The sequence below is a fragment of the Ambystoma mexicanum genome, chromosome 1p (assembly GCF_040938575.1).
Source record: "Ambystoma mexicanum isolate Mex_15411 chromosome 1p, UKY_AmexF1_1, whole genome shotgun sequence".
NCBI lineage: Eukaryota > Metazoa > Chordata > Amphibia > Caudata > Ambystomatidae > Ambystoma > Ambystoma mexicanum.
Window position 1 is genome coordinate 591,652,664 of NC_090921.1, and position 19,542 is coordinate 591,672,205.

The 19,542-nt window shown below is 43.7% G+C and overlaps 1 protein-coding gene across 1 annotated transcript in view; it reads right to left on the reverse strand.

Annotated features, from left to right (window-relative positions):
• The window catches only part of ZAP70 (zeta chain of T cell receptor associated protein kinase 70), a 589,046-nt gene that overhangs the window by 277,754 nt on the left and 291,750 nt on the right, over window positions 1-19,542 (reverse strand). Inside the window, exon 2 of the mRNA XM_069649541.1 lies at window positions 7,248-7,701. Within this exon, the coding sequence (XP_069505642.1) occupies window positions 7,248-7,649 (402 nt within the window). The 5' untranslated portion in view covers window positions 7,650-7,701. The remainder of the gene's footprint in view (window positions 1-7,247; window positions 7,702-19,542) is intronic.

Below are 19,542 nucleotides of genomic sequence, written 5' to 3' on the forward strand. Positions count from 1 at the left end.
TTAAGCAGAAAGTAATGGGAGCAGGTTCCACAGAGAAATATGTATGGTCTGGCAGGGTGCCTTCGATGGACATTGATACATCCTTTTTAATCACGCGGGGGTCGCTTTTGGCCCGTGATTGAACCTGGTTCATTTTTTTTAAGTGATCACGGATTACATTTTGGATGAGAAAGTACTTGAAGCAGCAAGAGAAGAAATGGCGGCCAAGATAAGGAAGATGAAGTCAATACGGAAGGAATGCTGGGGACTATTGCGTGCAAGATGCAATGACGGGAGAGCAATGACCGGCAACGTTAGGCTTGTAAAAGCACCAATGGGTGTGTAGAAGTATATGAAAATATAGTGGCCGGGGTACTAATGCTCAGTAATCGAGAGGAGGTGTCTGTTAATGATGGCGCATTGGATACATGGCAAAGGATAGAACAAACTCGCACTAAGCACATGGCAGACATCCCTATAGTCAAAGAAGAGATGCGTTCAAGAGGGAGCGGGGGATGAACACATTGGCATTCCGTGTCAGTAAATAATTATGCAAGAAATTACAACACTTAATTTACTAGGATAATGCCCTAGAGTGGGAGACTAAAATATTGAATATCATGGATGAAGTAGCTCCTAAAGTTTTATTAGACCTGATGGCTTGTACTATTGAAATCTACACGTGATAACTTTCCAAAAATAGTCATCATCAGTGACAGAGTTCAGCATTTGCACCCAATTTTACCTGATACGTCGAGAACATGGTCCAAGTATCATCCCCGGTCTGGTGTTGAAAACACAAAAAATTCCAAAACTCCATTTAATGTGACCTCTTTGCTGCTCAAACAAAATTGAGTCCTTTTTATGTAAGATGAATAGCTCTGATCAGCACTAGATTCCTGTATTTCTTTAACATCCTGTGTTGGCCACCTCGCAATAAATACCAGCTCTTTTCTTTTAAACCCGAGTTTCTCAAAAAAAGAAATGTCTTCCTCAAAATGTGAAAAGTCCACAAAGGTTTCAGCATAAAGCTGACAAACTTATTGCAGACTTCTTACGACACAACAACACACATGTTTAATCCCGAAGACAAAAATAGCCCACTTTGCTAACAGGATCGTAGACTTACAGAAGGAACCCTATGACCAAAGATTTTTTGATTTAGAAGTCCATCATCAATCCACCCTTCTGCTTCAAATCCAGTCGCTCCTTCCCATCAATGCCAATTAACCAACCCACTAACAATTTCACCCCTCCGCATACACCACTCAAACTCTAACCAAACAGAACCACAAGCCTATAACACATCAATATGCACAAACTTTACTACACTGTAACAATAAAAGAAACCACACATAGACTTGCACAACAGCACACGACGACTACCGACCGTAAAACACCCCAAGCCCAGCCAACGGACCCGCCAGGCTGAGGCCGCCAACAGCACATCACTGCTCTCTTGCACTTTTCCAGCTTATTCCCACTAACTCACCCAGCCCCATCCCCTTTTTTTCAGAGCCGCCAGAGCGCCAGGGCACCCCTCTGGTGGTGATAGTGCATGGTACAAATATCCTTTAACATTAACATGAACATCAATGTGAAAATGCAAAGACACTAGTTCTCTTCCAAAATCCAGAAGTTTGGATACAAGATTTCGAGCTCTGTGTCTCAGATTGTATCCTCTAACAACCCCTTTCTCTATCAAACAGTTGCCACGTTTGCCACATTTAGCCCTATGACAAGGGCCACTTTTTCTGAATTTGCCTCTACTTCTCTGGAGGAGACAACATTGCTCAGGACCAGCCACCTGTCAGGCTCGCCTCTTGATATCTGCCCATTGATATTCCTCAAACAAATTCCAGAGACGCAGGCAGCTATGTTGCAGCTGCTAATTAGCACACCCTTGATTTTAGGTTTTCTTCCACGTGGACTGACGGCATGCAGCTTTTACGCCATCATCAAGGACGCCTAATCTGAACCCGAGTGACCCTGTTCAACTCCAGCCCACTTCACTCCTGTATTACCCAGCTCAATTTTGGTAAAAGTGTTAGATACACAGCTTTAGCAGATCATTGAAGATGGCACATTTAAAAGCTTGCTTTTGGTCAGACAGAGAGTCTGGATTTCTGTTGACCGCCCTCCATTTTGAGATCTGTGGGATGGGTAGCTGATGAACACTGTCTCCAATAAGATCCTTTGGGATATTTCTGCAGCCTTTGACATTGTGGGTCATAAAAGCTTGATCTGTTGGGTTCAGTGTTAACCCTCTGACCTGGATTGCATCCTTTCTCACTGATTTCCACTCTGTACCTGCTTCTTTTTCAAAATACTTTTGAAATCCTTGTACTGTCGACCTCAAGTTTTTCACATAAGCAGATGAAACACAAGTCTTCGGAAGAGTCAATGGTCTCACTGTCACAGTAGTGTCCACACTTTGTACTTTCCTGAATTCTATACATAAAGGCATACATGTTAATTATCGTAAACTAAAGAGAAGGAAAACTGATGTCATGATCTGCAGCAGAGAGTCTTTAAGAGAGTGTGTCCTGTATTTAAATACGTCCAAGTACACGTTTAGATCAACGGAGGCGGAAGTACAGGGCTCAAAATATAAATAATGTTTTGTCACAAAAAAAGATTTTTGTTGCTAAAATGTCTTGTGCTTGCATTAGGCTGCATAATTTAATGAGTATGCTCATTTACTGGTACACGGGAGCAGGTGTCCAAAGGACCATTGTCCAGTATTAGTAGAGTTCTCCCATGTTACATGAAAGTGTGGACCACTCACACTGTGAGCGAGTACCTTCAAAGATGTCCGCCACTAACTCTAACAGATGGCATGCTAAAAATGGGCATGGTTTATAAAAATGTACATCGTCAGTCTTGGTTGTAATCATCTATATGGGCATTGAGACGTTCCGAGAGCGACACGTCAAACGAACAGAGGCAGCAACTAATACGGCCATGAGACAGGTTAAATTGATCACTATGCATAATCCATGTAAATATCTATAGCGTTACCCCTTCAGTGCGACCTGCAGATTGATTTACCGAAAACGTGTGCACACACAATATATAGGGCCTCATTACGACCTCGGCGGTAGCCATGCCGCTATTGGCAGCATGGCTGCCGCCGAAATCGCGTCCGGGTCCGGGTCCTCAGAATGAGGAATTACCGGGCCATTCCGAGTTTGGAAGGCCCGGTAATTCCTCCCTCCAAGGACCCGGACGCGATTTCGGCGGCAGCCATGCTGCCAATAGCGGCATGGCTACCGCCGAGGTCGTAATGAGGCCCTATATATTGTGTGTGCACACGTTTTCGGTAAATCAATCTGCAGGTCGCACTGAAGGGGTAATGCTATAGATATTTACATGGCTGAATGGGAATGGGAGAGGGAGCAAACAACGGGCCATTACGAGTTGGCCCGTTGTTTGCTCCCTCTTCTCCTCGCGGGACCCGGTAAGCACGCCTGGTTTGACCAGGCGTTGCTTCCTGGGTCCTGCGAAGGGACCTCGAAATGAGGCGGTACGGGGTAAACGGCGCCGGCACCTTTTACAGCGCCGTTTACCCCGTACCGCCAGGGTCGTAATGAGGCCCATAGTGTGCATTGTGTTCAATGGCTCTAGAGCAAAGAACTCTCTGACTCCCGTCAGCCAAAGCAGACCAATGAGGTCGACCCCCGGCGATGATTCAGAAGTCGTAAGGAGTTAGAGTGTACCATACAAATAAGTAAGCATGAACACTCTAGTTAGACTGTACATGCCACGATGGAGACATAACTATGTTTTTAAGTAAACTTAACTCTCTCACATATGCCCCTGAGACTCGAGTATCAACATACTATAGAATGGGTTTCAGTACAAAAAAGAAGGTGGGTGAGGCGCGCACTCCCGGTCCTGGTCAATTAAACCTGTTGCAAAAAATAGGTAGCTGGGTCACATCCCAAAATGGACAAATATTCACAGGGTTAGATCCCTTCTGCTGAAAATCAGGTACTCAGTATTAACAGGGTTAGATCCCTTGCTGCAAATCAGGAAGTCAGTATTAACAGGGTTAGATCCCTTGCTGCAAATCAGGTAGTAAGTATTAACAGGGTTAGATCCCTCAGCTGCAGTTCTGTGGTCTGTGGTTGTTCTCCTCCTAGCGCTTTCTTATCTCAAATAATCATCAGGGAGGCTGTTAAGCAGGTGTGTCTAATTAGACTCAAAGGATTCTGGTAGCTGTAGTGAAAAAAGTTTTTTTCTGTTCAGGTTGCCAGCAACCGACACCCCTCCAAAGCACAAGTCCTTCCCAAATTTGGGGGAGGGGAGAGAACCATCTTTATGATTCTCCAAAGTGGGGCACAGTCACCCCGTGGCGCTGCCTCTGGAGCCCGGGACTCCCATAGCTTTCAGTACAAAAAAGAAGGTGGGTGAGGCGCGCACTCCCGGTCCTGGTCAATTAAACCTGTTGCAAAAAATAGGTAGCTGGGTCACATCCCAAAATGGACAAATATTCACAGGGTTAGATCCCTTCTGCTGAAAATCAGGTACTCAGTATTAACAGGGTTAGATCCCTTGCTGCAAATCAGGAAGTCAGTATTAACAGGGTTAGATCCCTTGCTGCAAATCAGGTAGTCAGTATTAACAGGGTTAGATCCCTCAGCTGCAGTTCTGTGGTCTGTGGTTGTTCTCCTCCTAGCGCTTTCTTATCTCAAATAATCATCAGGGAGGCTGTTAAGCAGGTGTGTCTAATTAGACTCAAAGGATTCTGGTAGCTGTAGTGAAAAAAGTTTTTTTCTGTTCAGGTTGCCAGCAACCGACACCCCTCCAAAGCACAAGTCCTTCCCAAATTTGGGGGAGGGGAGAGAACCATCTTTATGATTCTCCAAAGTGGGGCACAGTCACCCCGTGGCGCTGCCTCTGGAGCCCGGGACTCCCATAGCTTTCAGTACAAAAAAGAAGGTGGGTGAGGCGCGCACTCCCGGTCCTGGTCAATTAAACCTGTTGCAAAAAATAGGTATCTGGGTCACATCCCAAAATGGACAAGTATTCACAGGGTTAGATCCCTTCTGCTGAAAATCAGGTACTCAGTATTAACAGGGTTAGATCCCTTGCTGCAAATCAGGAAGTCAGTATTAACAGGGTTAGATCCCTTGCTGCAAATCAGGTAGTCAGTATTAACAGGGTTAGATCCCTCAGCTGCAGTTCTGTGGTCTGTGGTTGTTCTCCTCCTAGCGCTTTCTTATCTCAAATAATCATCAGGGAGGCTGTTAAGCAGGTGTGTCTAATTAGACTCAAAGGATTCTGGTAGCTGTAGTGAAAAAAAGAACTGCAGCTGAGGGATCTAACCCTGTTATTACGGAGTACCTGATTTGCAGCAAGGGATCTAACCCTGTTAATACTATGTACCTGATTTGCAGCAGAAGGGATCTAACCCTGTGAATATTTGTCCACTTTGGGATTTGACCCAGCTACTTATATTTTTTACAACAGGTTCAATTGACCAGGACCGGGAGTGCGCGCCTCACCCACCTTCTTGTTTGAACTGAATACTATAGAATGGCTTATCTGACAACAATCCTTAGAATCATCTATCTTTCATTTTCATAATGTAAGTACGGTAGTGTTAGTAATACAAACAGCTGAATGTTGGCCTGAAGCTAAAACGTTATTTAATTACATTGCAGAAGCAGGGTACATAATTTCCAGCATACTACAGTTGTTTATTGCTGAGAAGACCACCTTCCTCACTCCATCTACATTCAGAGTTATCACAAATATGAGTGTAAGTGATCTCCTTAACTAATCACGTTTTGTTCAGCATGAGATTAAACTGTAAGGTACCCCTATGTAAAGAATATACATTACGTAAGTGAGTGAACAATTTCTGGAATGTATGGATATACTGCTGACACATGTTCCTCAGATAATCTGTTAAGTAAATAACAAAGAACAACTAATGAAGAGTTGCTCTGATGTGTTTTTCACGATACAGGATACTAGAGGCCTATCAAGGAGCCCTCAACGTCCCTTTTTGAAGTTGTGTGTAGCACGACGACACGACGACACAGAATTCAAAAGAAAATTCCCCCAGAGAAGTTCCTATAATTTCAACAATATCTTGATAGGAATGAAACATGTTGGGTAGCGACTAGCCCTAGTTGAAAGGCTACAGACATTTTAGATTGTCACTTATGCGTTATATTTTAGCTAATTAGTAGTTTAGCTGTGGTGTATGAACTACAATTTGTAGTTTGCTTAATGTACTTGTTTTGTATTGTGTGTGTGTATTAATGTTGAATTGGTTCTCTGTTTTTGGATTCTAAAAAGGTGTAATGAGGTATTTATTTTTAGTTTTATCTTGAATCATTAATTGGAGTTTTAACTGTATGTAGGACAGCACTTTGTTGTATATTAATAAACAATCAATTGTTAGTGTGTAATTAAAGAGAATAAATTGAATCCTTTTGCTCTCTGTATTAATCATTCCTTATGCTGGCGTGGTCTCCTGTGCAGCCGGTCTTTATATTTTATATGATCAGCAGCAGACCTGTCAATCTATGGTCTCACATTTTAGCAAGATTCCCAGGTACCATGAACTGTACCTGTCCCATCTGTGTGGAACGCGGGTATCCATTTTGGTAATCAAAATCTTGTCACTTTCAGATTGAAGCCCATCACCCAGTTCAACCACACATTTAGTCAAAACCACATTTCCTTTGGGTGAATATCTTTGCGACTCAACCACTGCAATCGTGTTTGTCTCCTGAAATGCATGATCGAGTGGCTTCAACATCGGCTGTGAAGAGATTTGATGCACATCCATCAAGATGGTGTCAATAATATGTAGCTTACAAATAAGTGTATCAATTTTCTTTGTGTATTTGTGAAACCCAAACTGCATATAGTGCACATTTGACTGTTCAAATCTTGCTTAATCAGAGTAAAGGTTGCTATTGTCGCTTTGATCTAAAGGATTGTGAAGAACGTGATGTGACTGATAAGGGCTAAAGGGCAGAAGTTATCTATGGTTTAAATGTATGTAAGCAGGCAGGTCTATTGCACAGATAAGTGGATCAACTAAAGAAAGTAAATCAATTCAAACATCCTTATAACATTTTAATTCTATATACATAATTCTCAAACTAAGATAAATCATAAAACCTCTAAAACGTGAGGATTACAGAATTAGATTTTCTGAAGGATGTTGTTTTCACTGATTCATCCTCTGTTGGCAATTCTTTCAAACGTATATTGAGACGATATAGATATAGATTTAAACCTACCCCCAATTTCCAGGTTTGTCGGACATAATCCCGTATCATGTTCTCCCTCAGGCTGTCAAAAATTCCAAGTTTGATCTCCACTCCACTTGGTCGATTGCACGGTTTGCGCAGATTGCAGCACAAGCCATCAGGGTCCTTCGAATAGTATTCACAGACTTCCGCCGGCCCACAGTGTGGCTTTGCCCCCACTATTGCATAGGTTCCATTTAGCTGTCTCTCAATGGGGTAGTGATGAAAACGCACATCGTAGACCACCGACAGGATGTAGCCTCCTAAGTTTCGCAGACATTGCCTCAGCAAGAACAAGCCGTCCATCATGCCGGCCAGTTTGAGATATTCCTCTGCTTCCTTGCGTGAAATGCTGCCATAGTAAAATGGCAAGTGAGTAGCTGCATCAGGCATATTCCAATTTGTGATTCTTCTTTGACGATCTCATAGACCTATATAGGTATTGCTGAAAAATAAATTTGAAAAGGATTAGAATGGTACAACATCAAACACAGTTTTATTTCTTTTCACTGCTTGCTATCTTACAATAAATGTTGGGATATGGTCGAGAAGGACTGACAAATTGGCATAATAAGTGATATCCTGTAAGGTCAATGGTCATGGAAAGCCAGCGGGGCTGGGGCATAGTTGTTTAGTATTGCAAGAGTGTGTAGACTTCAACTGTTTACATGTAGTAACCATAGCCCTTTTTTAAATCTTGATTTTTTTCAACTGATTTCCTCATTTTAGTATTGTTCTCTTTGGGAAGGAGTATATTCTTGCATTTTATAGGGAACTAAGAAAAGCAAAATACGAGATGAAAACCAATTCTGAAAACAAATTCAATAAAATTTTGGTGGCCAATGGGGTCTACCCGTGACCCGAAATGCACCCTCTCTGCAAATGAAACTGTGAAAGTAAACTAATGATATTTATCACTAGGTCTGGAGACCACCCACTGCAGGAAGAACTGCTCCATTCACAGTGAGCTATATAACAAAATCACACAATCATGTATTGAAGTCTTCTTGGTGACAGTCTTTAATAGAGTACGCAGTGTCATCTTTAATGCTGAAGCACCAGTTTTAGCAGCCGATGCTTTTCGGACACGAAATCCATCATTAGGGCTAGTTCTGTGGATAGTGCACAAAAGTAAACATATTTACAATCATGTTCAAGTGAGCTTGCTGCTTCACATTGCCCAATTAAAGTGTCATGTAACTTCCATGGCATTCAGCTGGTATATGTCTCTGATATGTCACAATCCGTATCCAGATCAAAAAGACCAGAGGCCTCATTCCAAGGTTGGCGCTAAGGGGTTAACGGCGCCGGTAATGGTGGTGGTGCCATTAACCCCTTACCGCCCTATTACAAGACTGCTCGCGGGACCCGCAAAAGGCGCCTGCTAAAACCAGGTGCCCTTAGCGGGTCCCGCTAGCAGACCAGGGAGCTAACAACGGGCCCATTATCAACGGGCCCATTGGTAGTTCCCTCCCCATTCCCATTGAGCCCTATGGGGGCTCGAATGGGAATGGGGATGGGTTCCCTGAATGGGGAAATACCGGTTCCAGCAAGGTTGGAATGGCCGGGTATTTCCCCATTCAGGGAACCCGGACCTGGTATGCGACATGGGGGTAGCCATGGTGCTAATAGCAACATATCTACCTCCAACCTCGGAATGACCTGGATTCTGTTTACAGCCATATCCAGAGATGTTAATACAAAATGCATCTATCCGAATGAGATGATATGTAAAGAACGATCATCGCTGTGATTGTGAAACAGACATCTAGATTTGGAATTTCAGTTATGGTTATAGAAGTAATCAGGTTGGTCATTTCAAATACAAACATGTTACAATGTAGGCCAACATCATAGTTATTCTAGTCGAGATCTATAGTAACGAATGAAGTTTAGATGCATTCTATAATACATGAAAAAATTATAGCAGATCTGTCACAATTTCTATCGTACTTAGGTGGTCTGATACACAAAACAACAATAGGTAACTTTTTCCATGGTTAACACATACTTGGTATTAGTCTCACAATTGTGCATTTGCACAACATTACCATTACATAACAACAAAGTGTACACGAATATGTTCTGAAAGGGAAATCTACCTATCAGACAGACTTCAAACATTGGTAATCCTATCTCTGTCATCTGCTTAGGCACGGGAGTCATTACATAATGAAGTAAAAAAATGAACATAATGTGTAATCAATTATGATAGACATGTTAGTCCATGTTTTTCCGGTCCGGGTATTCGCTTACAGCGAATGGGTGAGCATTCCCATACTAGTTTATGGTTTGTGTTGAGCAACACTGCATCGTTGTCCTTAATGAGAGCCGAACGTGCCAGAGAGGCCCCCTGATCACATAGCGTGGTGCAAATCCGGTAGAGACAAAGAGCAGGCCCAATTATAGCGTTAGAACATAAGTGCTACTAGGCCTGAGTTTGGAGTTCTGGCCATTAATTTCCAGATGAATAAAGATAAACATCACCTAATCAGAGAGCATAGTGCATACCTGGTGGGCGCCAACAATCAAGCCCAATCATTGTGTCAGGACATAAGTGCTAATAGGCCCCGGGTTTGGAGTTCTGCACATTAATTTACAGAGAAATTAAGATAAATATCACCTGGTCTGAGAACGTAGTGCATACCGTGTGGAAGACAAAGATTAAGCCCAATCATATTGTAAGAACATAAGTGCTACTAGATCCCGGGTTTGGAGTCCTGAGGATTAATTTCCAGAAAGGTTAAGGATAAACACAATCAACTTGTTTGCGGAGGAGTGCAATTGAGCATTCATTGCCGACGCTGTAAGGGGACAGCAGGTTCTTTACATTAGACATATTTGTTACTGGCAGCCAGGTTCAATGTCCCTGTCATTCTTACCTGCCTGAAATGTTGAATTCTTCACGGCCGTGGGGGGGTTGAAGGCCAAATCCAGTCCAGGGACTTCATTTCACCAAAATGCCAGAGGTAGCGGAAGTGACAGTGCACTACCCTTGACCTCTGATGACATCACAGGAAGTGAGGCCATTTGACCCCCCCACTCCAAAGCGACATCACGGGAAGCCATGGAACACAATCTTTCACCCATTGACAAAACAGGAAGTGGCATCACATAGCATTGTTTCTAAGTACACTATGAAAAATGTGTTTACGATATCGCTGTAAATTGATATAGATTTCATACAATAATGGATCACCATATGTATCGTTAATATCAACACGTATATTTATTTATTTAATATAGTATAGGCCCGTATTACCAAATTACTGTGAATATAAGCAGATGTCCAAGGACAAACGATAATGATGTGTTATTATATAGCACTTACCCGTAAGCGCTTCATATAGAACAAGTATAAATGCAGTATCACCCAACCTGTGTTGGTACTTATTCATCAACCTCAGTAGGATGAAAGGCTGAGGTGACCTTGCTGGGAGTCAAACCAGCAACCTGCAGATCACACACACACACACATTGCAGCAGCAAGCGCTCAACCCACTGAGCTATCTTACCAGCTATAGCTATCAGAAAACCAGCAACTCCAGAAACAAAGAGCCACATGCTGCTGGCCACAGCCCAGGAGCCTCAATTAAAGAAATATAATTTTAAAAAATACGTTTTTTTTCTCTTTAGGGGTAGCAAGGGAGACCACAGGGGTAGCAAGGGAGACCTCAAGGGTTTTAGGTGCTAGCAAGGGAGAACTCAGGTATCGCACTTGCGACCCCAGGCAACCCCTAAATGATGTCCCTGGCCAAATCGGTCCTTTGCACCATTTTAGGAGGAGAGCCAGGTTTTTGAGTGCTTTCTGGAATGTCATGTAGTCTTGGATGTGTCGAATGAGGCGAGGAACTGAGTTCCACATTGTTGTTGCTAGGGTTGAGTAGGCGGGCCCTCCGATCCTGGCTGAATTAGAGGCAGGGACCACTAGGAGGAGGTCAGTGCTTGACCTTAGAGTGCGGGTTGGGAAGTAAGAGGTAATCTTTTCTTGCATGTATTTGGGGCATGCTTTATGCACCGTTCGGTGAGTAATGCACAGGATTCTGAGGGTGGCCCTTCACCCAATCGGGAGCCAGTGTAAGGTGTGTCGAGCAAGTCTGGACATGACAATGGACAATGGACACAATTGTTGGGGTAAGTGAGGTAACGAAAGATGTGTTTCAGAAGCCTAAGGTGGAAGTGGCAGGAGTCGGATACATTGTTAATGGGGTGTGACAGAGTTTGTTCAGAGTCCATTGTGCAGCCAAGGTTTTTGACAGTGGTGGATGTTGGGGTGGGCGGGCAGAGCCGTTTTGCTGCTCACCATGATCTCTGTTTTCCCTGGGTTCAGAAGGCGAGGATTACTCGTCATCCAGAGGTCGATTTCAGTAAGACAGGCTGCCAGGTCAGGGTGAGGGTCGGATGTTGATTTAGGAATCCTCAGGATGATTTGTGTGTCAAAGTTATAGCAGGTGAGGTTGTGAGAGCGGTTGAGTTTGGTCAGAGGGGTCATGTAAAGGTTGAAGAGAAGGGGTGAGAGGCAGGCGCCTTGTGGTACTCCAGTGCTCACTGGGCATGTGGTGAAGAAGAAGGGAGGGAGATAGGTGATTTGCTGTCTGTTAGTGAGGAACAAAGCAATCCAGTTGAGGGCAGAATCTTGGATTCCTAGGAAGTGTAGTCTGTCAAGGAGGATTGTGTGGTTAACAGTGTCCAGAAGAGCAAGTGCTGCGCATCGTTCTGAGTCTTCAGTGACTTTGAGGTCATCTCAGATAGAGATCAGTGTGGTTTCTGTTCCGTGGCGAAGATGGAAACCTGATTTCGCGGGGTCTGAGAGGTTGTTGGTTTCCACGTGAGGAAAGAGTGGCTGTCATATCAGTCACTCCACTGTAATCCAAAGGCTAGATGGAGATAACGTTTTCTTTACCCACAAAAACCTTTAGCTAGGTCCCACAGTAAGGATGGCTGTTCGAATGCTCAGTTCCCAATACACAGAGATCCTAAAATAATTATATATATATATATATATATATATATATATATATATATATATATACATATATATATACATATATATATATACATATAGGATACAAACATGAGTGACAGAATTACAATGCAGAACAACATATTTGTGATGAACAAGGCTTATTATATCAGTCAATCAAAGGTCAGCCTCTACTAAAAGGATGAAAAATCTGCGTTAGCTAATCTTGCAGCAGATCTATATTTCCACCTTTAGCAGGTAGTGCGAAGATTACAGATGGACAGATCTTACTGTATGTAAGGAGAACACACCGCAAGTTAATGGTAAGAGAATGGAAGATAAAACAATTACAGGGTGTATATTGGATGAATCAGGCCTCCAAGCAACAAACAATTGATCTCACAGAATAAATTACAGGTGAATTAAAAACACTGTTGACTTAAAAGGAGGCTTAACTTAGAACCTTTCCAATCTGAGAGAAATTTAGCGGCACCATATACAGTTTCAGGAGATCTTACAAAGAAAGAGAGATGAATAAGCTGTCTATATGGTTTGCTTAATGGTATGATGACCTTAAAAATATAAATAGAAGAGAGTAACAAGCAGAATTCCAAAATTAGCATTAAAGATATGGGCCGGAGTCAATTTTCTGTGAACTGTAACATGGGGGTCAAACAGAGGAAAGAGAAATTATCAAGCAAGACAAATACAAATTCATTCTACCCAGGGCAAAGCTAAGGCAGGGCAAAGCTGTGGGACAGCCCAAGAATGGTAAAAAGCTGTAGAAGAGAAAAAGACTCTGAAAGATAGGTTAAAGGAACCATGGATTGACCTCACAATCGAAGTGCAGTGAAGAAGGCAGCTGTACAGAGAGGTGAATCAGTGTCAATCAGTAAAGCAAAGTACACGAGATAAAGTAAAAGGCTTGCACGCAGGAAGAAAGAAACCCTACAAAGAGAAGTGAAGCAGCAAATACCACTGAAGGCCTCTGATAAGAAGGTGCTCGAATCCAGTCTGGCCAGTCTCACAGATTCCAGACAACAATTAGCCTGATGCAAGTAACATTTAACCATAGAAATGATTCATTGTACTGAATTATGAAATTGAATAGAAGAAAACCACCTTGGGACATCCTTGCCCCTGTCAAGAGGATCCGCATGAAGCCTGCCTCAAAGTCCAACTCTTGGTATGATTCCGAATTGGCCACTATGAAATGGGAGTGCAGAGTTGCATGGTGCTCTGGAAGTAATATCTGCCTGAAAGCCAGTAAGACAGAGATCCTTCTCATTGGGATGCCTGCGCCCTATTTTCCTCCCACTCTCTGGCCGCCCTCCTTGAGCCCCCCTCACCCTCTTGTGAGGCAAAAAACCTTGGGGTCATCTTCGATGCCTCTCTCTCTCCTTCTCCCCTCACATCACAGACCTTGCCAAGAAGTCTAACTTTCAGGTCCATCGCTCTCCCTTTCCTCCCCTTTCCCCAGCAGCTCAATATCTCCAGAGGTCTAGTTCTCTTTAGGCTGAACCAAAAATTGATCAAATATGCTGTTTAAAAAAATGAAAAGGTCCCTACGCTGCTGGTTCCCAAGCACGTAAATGCAGAGAACCAGTGTCACAGGGAATCAGGGGAGTCAGCGGCAGCACCCAAGGAGGTGTGCCACAAATAGGTAAGTGGAGGGTATAGGGGGAGAGTGTCTTTCCAATGTATGGGTTGTTTGACCATAACAGTCAAGTTAGCTACAGTCTTTTCGGCTGCAAACATTTCCGTTACGGGCAAACAACACAACTCCTGTTGCACTTAGTGCTTCAGTTATATTGTCAGTCTTAAGTATTTTCATATTGTATCGACATACTTTCATATATCTTCTGTATGACATTCTGTTGTTATCAGACTTTACATAGAGTGTGTCCATATTACCCATAGCTGCATTCTGGTATCTTGGCAGTGGACATCCTTCCTAGTAGCATCCTTCTTCTGCCTCTACTTGAGGGTATATTCTGAATGGCTGCCTGAGTGCATATCATCTTTCATACACTCGACACGGTATAGGAATGTTGCATGGATTCATGCATGGGTTCCCAACTGTAGCTCGTCGTCTGCTACTTCAATAGGACGTTGGTGAGAGGGTGGGGACCAGAGCAGTGGCATCCACCTGCTCCTATACACCAGCACTTCCCTGACTAGCCTACTCTGGTCCACCCGGCCTATGCTATATTTGACCCGTATGCCTGTTTTTTTCCCTTGGCACTCGCCCTCCTAGACTCCCCAAAGCACTTGCCCAGCCCCTGGGCCCCAGGCTTCCTGCACTTTTCCCCTCCCTCTCCTTATTCCAGCCCTTCCTCACTGACCTGCCCCCTCCCCCTGCACTCTTGTCACTGCACTTGCATGGTCCGAATGTCACAAGGCCTAGTAGGACAATTGTTTGTTGTTGTTTGTCCTCTGTCCACCCTCCCCCCTTGTTTACCTTGTGGCACCTTGAAACACTTGTGTATAGGCGCCATACAAATGTCCAATAAAATAAAGAAACGTACCAAAGAACAACATACTAAAACTCAGAGTCACAATGCACTGTGAAACTACTACTGTGGTGAGTTGGTGCAGTAAGAAAGCATATTAACATAGCATAACAATAGGGACAGAAGTGCTTTTCCTTGTGCCTAAAATCCCTCTGCACTACCTGATTATTTAGTGAGAAATACTAGTGTGTTCTTATTGCCAAGTCATAGTCAAACATGGGGGAGTTGAATCATAATGTTTTCCAACACAATAGACATGTGGATAGAGAGAAAGAATTGGTTTACCTGTCAGACAAAATGAGTGAAGAAGACTGCATGGACTTCTAGGTCAAAGAAGGGGGATTAGGCAGCCTATTAGGTAAGTAGTGGACAGGACGAAGAGGGAAAATGCCACACCCAGAGTCAGTGAGAAGAGATACCACAATATGTTGAGAGAGAGAGAGAACACTTGATACACAAAAGAGACTTTTTAGCTTACCCGGCTGAATTTGAGAGACAAGGGACACATTCCAAGAGGTGCTTTTTAACAACACCCGCCTACCTGGAGTACACGAAGGAGTGAATGAGATCCTTATGATCAAGAAAACCACAATACTTTGAATCACTTTGGGTACATAGGCCCCCCTACCTAGTGTATAGAAGACCCCTTTATCAGTGACGTCTCAATGTTTAAATTGACAGGCTGGCACATTGTTTTGAACACTGGCGCACTTGAGGGCATGATGATATAATTGAGCTTCACTCCTGGCAGGTTGGCACATTGAGCATTCTATTAGGAAGAGCACCCTGGAATATTTGAGCCATGACCTGAAACTTGACAGCACCCTACATTACTTCCGCAATCCAAAAAGGTACTTTGGAAGCAACCTGACCATTTACTCTGTTTCATACTTGTTGACAAATTCACAGCCATTCACACAGTTACTTCGATGTTTCTTTTAAATGTAACATTACTCGTAAAGTTGTTTATCTCTCCATTTTTCACATATTTGCACCAACTGGTTAACTTTTTCATAACAAAGTCGGCAGAAATGTTTGGTACTAAAATTGGTCAGTGAACCCTCAAAAAACATATCCGTCAATGGGACATTCCTTGATACCCGTAATCTAATTAAGCAAGAATTGCCCTCCCTCCCTTCAGCCTAATAATCTCAATCTAAAGTACACTTCATGGAGGAATTTTACAGCTTCAAAGCACTATAAAAGTGGTTATTATTACCCAATGGAATGGTACTTCATTTGTTGACTAGAGGAGGACAACGTGATGATAGAGTGCTGTTGGGATTCAAACTCTAAAAACCATCTGATTTACATGCCCCTGCGTTCCCAACAGAGGTGTTCAGGTGTTCAAGGTTGTTGTACTCATCATCTCTCGATGAAGAATACTTTTTAACCTTGGAAGAGTTGAAGTGGTTTCGACTTCTTCAAACGTCGCAGGGCTGAGTGTTGTCAGTGTTTTATCATCAGCTCTCAGGTTGAAGTGCTCTCGGGAATACAGAACCTCTCAGGTTCAAGTTCTATGAGTTGTCAGCATCTCTCCTGTTCTCGTGTTAAAGTGCTTTCTAGGTTTAGCAACTCCCAGGTTCAAGTACTTTCAGGATTTCAGCACATCTCAGGTTGAAGTATTTTCCAGATGTGGGCATCTCTCAGGTGCAGGTGATTTCAGGCTGTCATCACCTCTCACGTTCAACTAATTTTTGGCTTTCAGCAGCTTTCAGGTTCAGGATCAAGGTTGGAGCACATCTAAGGTCCAACTACTCTGTGGGTATCACCACCTCTCGTGTCCAGTGCTTTCACAGCCTCTCAGGTTGAAGTGCCTTCACGCCTTCAGCATCTCTCTGATTCTCCTGCTTTGCTTTTGTTTTATGCTAAGGTTTCAGCAATATCTTTTGTTGGGGTTTGAGCCTCCTCTATAATAGCCAACTTAATGGTGTAGGTTGGTCTCTTTCCCATGTATGATTACATTGATATTTTCCTTATGAGCTTGTCCCCCTTCCAAAGGGCATCTGCACAAAGTTATACAAATGGCCTGCTACCATTTTGAATTCACTCTTTGAACTGACCTCATGGTATGGTGGATCCATATTCCCTTCCCCTGAAAGATGCTGCAGCGACTGCAGAACTACGCCTCTCTTGTATGTCCCGCCACCACTCTAGTGTTCAGCCAGCGCTCCACCATCTCTCACAGATAAGCTTTGTTTCATCTATGGTGGTCTAATGGCAGACCATGATGGTGTGCACGAGAACAACCTTGGTTCAGAGTGATCCGCTGTAATTGTCCACCTGTGCACCCAATGTTTCTTGCCAGCATGGCTTAAGAAACATGGAGTGAGTCCTAAGATGGAACTTGCATCGTCACAGGTGGCATCAACCTTGAAGCTAATTCTGATTCTAGTTTGTTCTCTCTATTATAATTAGATTTAGTTAACTAGCACAATAGCAATGATGTTCATTAACTAATCATTCCGGGCAACATAATTTAATACCACTATAATGTCTACAGGCATAATATTTAATAGGTGTTTAAGTGGCAAAAACTGTATCAGGAACTGCATCAGTGACACACAGATACAGCAGATACTACGCTCCTGCATAGCTTATTCCTCTTACTCTCACTGTGCCCTGCTTTTCCTGCTGCTTTTACTTGGGCCTGACGATTTACTATCCTTAGCATTTAGACTCACCTCAGTGCTGCTTCCCACCTCCAATCCCTGATTGCTTTCAGTGTGCCGCCACCAATCCCAGACTCTTCTGCTTGTTTCATTGGATTGCTTCGACTCAGCCACGCCCTGACCAAGGCCAACCATTATCCATCAGGCTGCTGCACATGTGTCTTGACATCCCTCACACCTCATATTCTCTCCAGAATGCTTCATGGCTGGCAATCTTTGGGTCTGGTATGCATCATGCGTACGTCTCACCTCGCCCGCCTGCCTTGTCTGTGCCTGTCTGTGCACACCGTCTTATCTTTGAAGCACCCTTTCTCACACCTGCTCCTGCCTGCCTATATCTTCCTCACAATTACAATCTTTATCTTGGGCGACTTCGCTTTGGTCTCTGCTAACCCAATTCTTCACCAATGCTGCCTGTCATTGGTGCTGTCACGTTGTTGCATGATGGGTCCTCCGGCTATAGGACTATAAATTTACGATCCCCCACAGGCCTGGGAAGGATCCGAATCCAACAGACTATCTATCACGCCATCCACCAGAGTCCACTCAGCCGGAACGCTCGATAGCGGAGGAATAGTTGAACTATGTGATTCACCAACTGATCCGGGATTTGCCATTTTAGCCTGATGCATCACGATGTGAACAATACATGAGAGCACAAGAATCCCCAGATATGTTTCGGCCTTATTGGGCCTACTCCTGTAGCTTTGGTCTCTACCACTTTTTTGGTTATAGTTTGTCTCCCTGTCTGAGAGAGGGTATGCCCTGACATGGGTCCCCTGCTCGCTGTGTCATAGGGAACCAAGCTGCACCTCACTGATGAGGCCTAACAAGGCCGAAACATGTTTTGGGGGTTCTTGTGTTTCTGTGCAGTGGGGACCTGGCCTAGCAGTTCCGCTGGGCTGCTGCCATTAGTGGCAGTACCTGACTGATTTCCATATGGCTGCACACCTTCTTCAATAGTGCCAATAGGCCAAAAAATGGTGGCATGGACAGTTGCCCAGAGAAATGCCAGTAATTAGATTTATTCAAAACCTTCCACCCATCACTTTTTTGGTTATAGTTTGTCTCCCTGTGTGAAAGAGGGTATGCCCAGACATGAGGCCCTTGCTAACTGTGCCATAGAGACCGAAGCTATACCTCACTAATGAGGCCGAAACATGTCTGAGGTTGCTTGTCTTTCCTTGCACTATATACCCCACGGCCATTGTGTCTGGCACTCTGATCTCCCCCCCTCTTCCAGTCCCACTAACTCATACTCTCAATGTTCACCTCGTAACCAATAACCAACAATCAGGCAAATGCAAACAAGGCAGGAACACATCTATTTATTTATGTTTTGCAATTAGCAAGTGCACAACAACCCACAGACATCGAGGCACTGTTACAGGGACCAGTTACTAGCAATAGAGCCCACATGGTCAGTTCGATCAGACATAACATAACAGTACATAAGGGGGGATCCCTGACTAGGAAAACAACCACATTTTTTGGGATATCTAGAATACCCAGTATGAAGGTTCAACTCTCAGGGTGGGAGTGGGAGGAAGAGAGTTCCACTGTTTGGCTGCGTTGGATGGGAAACTCAAGCCTCCAGCTTTAGTACGTTTGAATTTAGGTTGACAAAGGCGTTGTGCATAGGGGGTCCTAGTTGGCCTTGACGAGTGAACTTTAGAGATTTTCTGAGATAGGTAATGGGGCGATAGTAAAGCCTGGCTGCTTGTACAATGGTTAAATAGCTGTCTGGGGATAGAATAGGTCTAGATGCATTTATCAATTTGTGTGGGAAACGCTGTGGAAGAGGCGATTGCATTCACTTGTCGAGTTAGTGAGAGGTTGGTGTCAATGTAGACACCTAATGTCTTCACTGAGGTGGAGACAGGGATCTAGATGCCGTCAATTTTGAAGGTTGTGTATTGGGAATTGAGCTTTTTTTGCACCGCTGGTGGCCCTACCAGTAGGATCTCTGTCTTATCACCATTAAGGCAGAGTCGGTTAGCCTCCGTGCAGGCCTAGATGGTAGGGTAAGCTCAGCATTCCCCAGATATACACCACACCATGCCCACCCTAGCCACCATACTTCACCACACGTTCAAACTCCTTCCACAATCCAGATATAATCAAGAGTAGAACAGTGT